Source organism: Lycium ferocissimum, chromosome 6, assembly GCF_029784015.1.
Source record: "Lycium ferocissimum isolate CSIRO_LF1 chromosome 6, AGI_CSIRO_Lferr_CH_V1, whole genome shotgun sequence".
Classification (NCBI taxonomy): domain Eukaryota; kingdom Viridiplantae; phylum Streptophyta; class Magnoliopsida; order Solanales; family Solanaceae; genus Lycium; species Lycium ferocissimum.
The window spans coordinates 52,378,847-52,386,325 of record NC_081347.1 but is presented as its reverse complement, the minus strand read 5'-3'; the positions used below and the strand labels follow the sequence as shown (position 1 = coordinate 52,386,325).

General features: G+C 35.0%; 1 protein-coding gene across 1 annotated transcript; it reads left to right on the top strand.

Moving 5' to 3' along the window:
* Nucleotides 1-276: 276 nt before the first annotated feature.
* Nucleotides 277-3,181, top strand: LOC132059797 (pentatricopeptide repeat-containing protein At2g02750). The gene has a single exon (XM_059452578.1). The coding sequence runs from the start codon at nt 521-523 to the stop codon at nt 2,504-2,506; it is 1,986 nt and encodes a 661-aa protein (XP_059308561.1). The 5' UTR covers nt 277-520; the 3' UTR covers nt 2,507-3,181.
* Nucleotides 3,182-7,479: the final 4,298 nt, after the last annotated feature.

The following is a 7,479-nucleotide window of genomic DNA, read 5'->3' as shown; positions in this document are numbered from 1 at the left end:
AAGTTTTAGATACGGAGCACAAACTACAATGTTATATTAATCGTGTTTTGAACATATATATATATATCCATAAAAACAGTACAAATTTATGTATGTTTATTATTAATATATATATATTATTACTATCCAAACACAACTACATATACATAGATATATTATAATCCAAAGTGTTGAGCGCACGGGCATAGGCCATCTAGTATAAAGACAATAGTTCGGTTAGTGGTTTGACATATATGAAGACAATAGTAATCAACAAGTTAAGCGTAAAAGTCGAACCGAAACGCCGGATAATCATACATAATAAACAAAACGGGGGGAGTAAAGTTCCTTCTGTAGACCTAACATTTACATCTGGCCCACATATAAAAAACTTCCCAACAGAGAGTCCAAATGAAACATTTGAAAAACGAATCCATTTTCAGCTCACAATTGTTTTCTATCACCTACTACTATTTGCGCCAACCTTAAACTAAAATTATTTGGTTCAGTGTTTAATGCTTTACTATGAAGAGACCAATCCATGAAGAATCAAATAACAAAATTAGTATCCAATGGACTTTACAAACAAGCCATTAACTTATATTCTCATCTCCACCATTCCTCTTCTTTATTTCCCACTAAATTCACTTTCCCTTATCTCTTCAAAGCTTGTGCTAAATTAAGCTCTATACAACAAGGCCGAATACTCCACACCCATTTAATTAAATACGGGTTTAACAACGATGTATATGCAGCAACATCACTTATTGACATGTACATGAAATTCACTTCAGTTGATAGTGCATTGAAGGTGTTCGATGAAATGCCTCAACCAAATATTGCTTCTTTAAATGCTTGCATTTCTGGGTTTTCTCAAAATGGGTATCATGTTGAAGCTTTTAGAACGTTTGGGGTTTTTAGTGGTTCAAATTTTAGTGCCTTAAAGGTGTTTGATGAAATGCCTCAACCAAATGTAGCTTCGGTAAATGCTAGTATTTATGGGTTTTCCCAAAATGGATGTAATGTTGAAGGTTTTAGGATGTTTGGGGGTTTTAGTGGTTTAGAGTTTAGGCCGGATTCGGTTACTATAGCTAGTGTTTTATCAGGATGTGTGAATATTAATCATGGTGTTCAAATGCATTGTTGGGGTATAAAGATTGGGGTGCAAATGGATATATATGTAGCTACGTCGATTTTGACTATGTATTTGAATTGTGGTTATTGTGTTTCCGCGACGAGGTTGTTTGGATTGGTTGAGTATAAGAATGTGGTGTGTTATAATGCGTTTATTTCCGGGCTTTTGCAAAATGGGGTGGAGGAAGTGGTTTTGGATGTGTTTAAGCAGATGTTATTAGACGAAAAACCGAATGAAGTGACTTTAATATCTGTTCTTTCGGGTACTGCTAATCTTAAGAATGTGAAGTTTGGTAGGCAAGTTCATGGATTTATTGTGAAAATCGAGTTACAATCTCATACGATGGTGGGGACCGCACTTGTAGACATGTATTCGAAATGTGGTTTCTGGTTATGTGCGTATGATATCTTTAAAGAGATGTGTGGCAACAGGAACTTGATAACATGGAATTCAATGATTGGTGGAATGATGTTGAATGAGCAAACAGAGAAAGCTGTTGAGCTTTTCGTGGAATTAGAATCGGAAGGATTGAAACCAGATTCAGCAACATGGAATTCAATGATCATTGGGTTGTCGCTGCTGCAAAAAGAGGCTGAAGCTTTTATATTCTTCAGAAAAATGGTTTCTTCTGGTGTCGTTCCCTGTTTGAAATCTATTACTAGTCTTCTGACGGCGTGCTCGTCTTTATCCTCACTCCGTCGGGGGCAAGAGATTCACGGATTTATTTTTAGGACGGGAAAAATTATTGATGAATTTGTTGTCACCGCAATCATTGATATGTACATGAAGTGTGGACAATTTCCTTTGGGACGGAAGGTCTTTGATCAGTTGGAAGTAAAATATGATGATCCTGCTGTCTGGAATGTAATGATTTCAGGGTATGGAAGGAACGGGGAAGGTGAAGCTGCTTTTGAAGTATTCTCTTTGATGCTAAAGGAGAAAATACAACCAAATTCAGCAACTTTAAATTGCATGTTGTCTGTGTGCAGCCAGGTAGGAAAATTGGAGAAAGCATGGGAAGTTTTTAGCTTGATGATTAGAGATTTTGGCTTAACCCCAACTCTAAAACAACTTAATATTATGGTTGATCTACTTGCTCGATCTGGTCGGCTGGATGAAGCTAGAGAACTACTACAGCTCATTCCCAAACCTTCTGCATCTGTTTTTGCTTCTTTATTAGCAGCTTCTGAGCATTTCTCTAACGCTAAGATGATAGAAGAAATGACCAAAAAGCTCTCAGAATTGGAGCCAGAAAACCCTGTTCCCTTTGTGATTTTGTCCAAACTTTATGCTAGACAAGGAAGATGGGAAGATGCTGAAAGGATCAGAGAAACAATCGATGAAAGGGGACTCGAAAAACTACCAGGCTACAGTACTGTAGGAGTGACATAAAGAAAAACATCTTCTATATTTTAAAAATGGTCTAACTGACTACTATTGGATCTTATGCCTGATCTGCATGAACTTGATCTTGCTCTTATTTTTTGGCTCGCATCATTGCCCCAAGATTCCTTGCGCAGAAATCCAAAATCGATGTCAAGGTTGATGGTGATTCAAAGATGAAGAAAAGGATGAGATCTCTGAGTGCAAGCACACAATTGACTTTATTAACCTCGCCACTTGTCACAGATTCAGTGAACTAACTTGGAAGCCGGGCAGTACGAAGAGTTGGATCAAGCTTGCGTGTTATTAGTGTGACAACCTTCATGGCACCACGTGTTGCCGAAGCAATTGTCTGTGAAGTCCTTTCTGGTCAGCTTCCTTCAATTAGGATGGGCAAATTTGAACATTGACGCAGAAAGTAACAGAAAACATCTACAAGCTTATATGATAAAGGTCAAATCATTGTGACATTGAGAATTGATTTTGAATGTGATTATTACGGTCAGTATTTTCTGATTTTTGTCTGGATTAACCATGAGAATGTCTCTCTTAATTGCAACTGTAGTGCTTAGCTCAACCATGAGAAACGTGCTGTAATTTCAACTCTAATGATTCTGGAAGTCGTCCAAGTTCTCAAAGGCTTGGATACTAATTGAATCTGTTTAGCGCTTTGGACGCCAATAACCGGTGCAGATGTGGGAAACCTTGAAACTAGCATCATCTACTTCTGAAATATCAGGATAATATTAACTTATCAGTCGTTAGGAATAGCTGACCTTTGCGGGGACAGGAAAGGTGGCCAAGCTCTTATGTGGGATAATCAGAAATGCCATCCTTCAAGAACTGGTCTTATAGTGAATTCAGTTGTGAACTTATAGTGAATTCAGTTGTGAAGCTCTTAAGCAATGGTAAACTATTCCAATTGCAGGTACTTCGCAGACTATATTTTGATCGGTAGAAGCCTCTCAGCATGGAAGCATCCACACTACTGGAATGAAAGGTGACCAGTTGTAAATATCTTATGACAGGCCTCACATTGTGTAAGGTCATCAGTCATTATCATGTGTCTCAAGAGGATGACTGTAAGTTCAATTGAAATTCTCTCCTTATTGTACTCAAACTGAAGTGTTGGACCAAGCCCTTTTTTTTTTTTTTTTTGCATAATGGCCAGTGCTGTTAAAAGCCTTCGTCGCTTAAATCAATGAAGATATGTGAAGGAAGGGGTTATTGTAGGTGAAGCCATGCGCTTTAAAGAAGTGTGCGCTTCAAACAATGATGGAAAGTGATCCAAACGAAAAGCGGTCATTTCTTTGAATATCAGTTTTGAGGAGTTGGATTAATATCGGCATTGTCTGATATTTGATTATCATTGTACTAAATCCATTTATGTTAAGTAGTTTTTATTCTTAAATTGTGCGCCTCACTTCTCGCTAATCGCTTCAAGCCCATGACTCTGTATTTTTCGTGTGCTTCGCTTTTAAAAACATTGATAATGGTGGTGTTCAGACATTTTGCGTGCACTTCAACTACTCCACGGGGTAATCGTTTTCTCCGACCAGCATATGTATCAGAGAGTTCTGCCAACCGAGCTTTAGACAGGTGGGAGAAATCCCCTAGCTTTTTGCCTTTTGTGGATTATGAACCCTGGCTTCCCATGGTTTTAGTCCTACTGCATTGACCGTTAAGCCACACTCTTTGGTGTCCAAGCTTAAATGTTATTAGTGTAACAACCTTTCCTTCGCAGTCAGCTTCCAGCAATTAAGATTGGCAAAATGGTAGCGAATACAGAAAGTAACAGGAAATTTCTATCATAGAAGAATGAAGCAGACTCTAATGGAGTTGCACCAAAGCAATGATTCTACTACTCCTGTAAAGAGTACTTATAGCTTGGACATGTTTCCGTAGAAAAAAAAAATTGAGAAGGGCACATAGTTATTGTGAGGACAACCCCTGAAAGACTGACTGGCTCTCTAACTTGACTGATCCAAGATACCGCTATTTTTTCTTTGAATTTCTCTGCTTTCCACTTGTTGATTCAACAACAACATACCCAATATAATCCCACCAAGTGGGGTCTGGGGAGGGTAGAGTTATGTGGACTTTACCCTACCTCGTGAAGATAGGGAGGCTTCCGATAGACCCTCGGCTTAAGTCCACTTGTCGATTGAAATCTGTATTATTCTTTACCAAAATGAAGAAACAGAGAGACATTATGGAATGAAATCCAATATATAAACTCTAACAAAGTTGCTAACAGCTGAAAGCTACATATAAACGGTGATGATGGTGATGGACTTCAGTAATATAGGTTTCATTTTACCCAGCATAAAAAATCAGTGTCTTCAGAATTTGACTATATGCATAAATGGGAAAGAGGTTAGCTTAGGCAGCAACTTTTGAATGTTGACAGGCACCCGGAGATTTCCAGATTTTAGTTCTCTTGTGGTGTGTTTGGTAAGGAGGAAAACATTTTCTTGAAAATATTTTTCAACTTTTGCATGTTTGGTCGGTTAAATTTTTTGGGAAACTTTAAAATGGATGAAAATGACTTCCCAATAGAAGTAGGGAAAATAAATTTCAGTAGTGGCATCCCACACTGATCTCTTCTCGCCACCCTTCAAGTCGGTCCATGACTAAAAACGTTTTTATTTATTTATCATGACTATATTAACTAACCAAAAGCTTTAAATATTATTTTCAATGTTTAGATAAGTCATCTTAAACTTTTACTAGGCGTTTTAACTTGGTTATGCCAATTTGACCTTCTAATAAACAGAGTCCCAATTTTGTTCAAACTTGACCAGGATAGGAGAATTGTATTTCTATGAGCTAAATTTTGCACCCTTCTAATTATTTTATTATTTAAAAATAATATTGTACTTCCTCCATCTCATATTAAGTGCCCACATTACTGAAAATATATGTCCCAAATATTTGTACATTTTCAAAACCAAGATAAAATTAATTAAAAAAATTTCAACTTTGTCCTTAACATTAATTGTTTTTTGAAGTAACCAATATTGATTAGAGTGCAATTTATTGAAGAGAGTTAAGGACAATTTAGTAAAAATACACTTTTATTTATGATTTTTTTAAGGGCGTGTAACAAAAAAAAAAGTGGACAAGTAATATGGGACGGAAAGAGTATAGTACTATCTCCGTCCCAAAAAGATTGTCTTAATTTTCTTATTAGTTTGTCCCAAAAAGATTGACACATTTATATATTTAGAAATAATTTAATTTTATGAGATAATTTACAGCCACACAAACATCGAAGGCTGGTTTTGAACCACACATCTCAAAAGTTTTTCTTTATTTATTTAACTTCGTTCCAAATCAAACTAAGAAAATCTTTTTAAAAGGGAGGGAGTAATATTTTTTAATTCCGTCGGTAATAACTAGCTCTATGTAAACAATGATAGTGTCTCTTCTAGGGAAGTTTTAACCACTAAAAATGAGAAAAAATGTGCAATTGATTTTTGTCCTTCAATTGAATTAAGGATTTCTCTTGTCACTTTTGGTTAAAATTGCAAATGGAAAGGCAACCTTCTTTTTTTCAAGGAAGTTGATGAACGTATGTAAACAAAATTAAATGAGAAGAAAGGGTGCAACTGATTAGATTTGCTAGTAATCCTCATTTTTTTTTTCTCACTCTAACGTAAACCAGAATGTTTTAATAGCTGCTTGTACGTGGCATTAAATTCGAGCAGTAAGAGCCATGCTGTCTTTGACCAAGCAGTTGACTCGTCGACATTATTGCTAGTCCCAATTTTTTTTTTTTTTTTTTTTTGGTGCTTCTTTCAATTACGAGTATTTAATATTTACTACATAATAACAATATTAACAGTCACTGAGTTAAAGGAGATGTAAAATAGAGGGTTTTTCGGTGGTTTTAACAATTCATCATGCTAACCGTTTCAGCATATGGAATTAATAATTTACATATTTTATTGATCAACCAATAATATTTACGAAGAGTTAGATTACGCAAATAATCTGAATAAAATCTGGTTATCTTTTGGAGAAGACTAATTTTTTTTTATCTAATAGTGAATTGTTTAGAATTTGGGATTTGTTAGTTTCTTTTTGAGTTATATCTAATAGGATTTGTAGTTGAAATGATATATTGAAATATGTTTCCTGATTTTTGCTTAAAATAAATTTTGCACTATTATAGATACGACTACTATGTAACCTATTTTCTTTGGTAGAGAAGTGTGGAGATCATACGGAGATGCATAGAGAGATCAAGGACATTCTGAGCAAATTATTTCGAAAAATACATTATTGTGAGTTATCAAACTCCTGGTTTTTCAAAAGAAATTATGGTATCCCTAAAAAAGGACAGAATGGAAAGAAAGTTACACCCACACATTTCAATGAAATAAGTACTATTACAATTATTCTAGCGTTACAAATTATAAGAATATACTATGTCGGTTTTATCTTGTGCTTCCACGTGGTGGGAAAAAGTGTTTAAGTTGAAATCAAATGTTAGAAAAGGTACTAAATATTACGTCTCTTTAAGAATTTAATTTAAACGGAGTAGGGACAATTTTTTTTTTTTTTTTTGGATAGAAATATTACCTAAGGGAACATGAGTGGCATTTGAAGTCACAACTATAGTGTTGTCACCTTTCTTTTACTTCCTCGGTCCATTTTTATTTGTTCATGTTTGATTTGATATACCCTTAAAAAATAATACTCCCTTCATCTCAAAAATATTGACACTTTTCTTTTTTCGAGAGTCAAATGAATTGTTCTTTGACCTTAACTTTTTCATACGTCTTTTAAATATTTATGGGACAGAGGGAGTAAATAAAATAATAAGCTTATTGTATCATCCTTTAAATATAATAAATTCAATATTTGGGATTATGCATTGGAAAAATGATTATACTACGTACTTAATAGTAAGGGTAAATGAGAAACTAAATGATAAATTATCTCTTGATTTTTTAAAATAATTAAAGCTAAACATC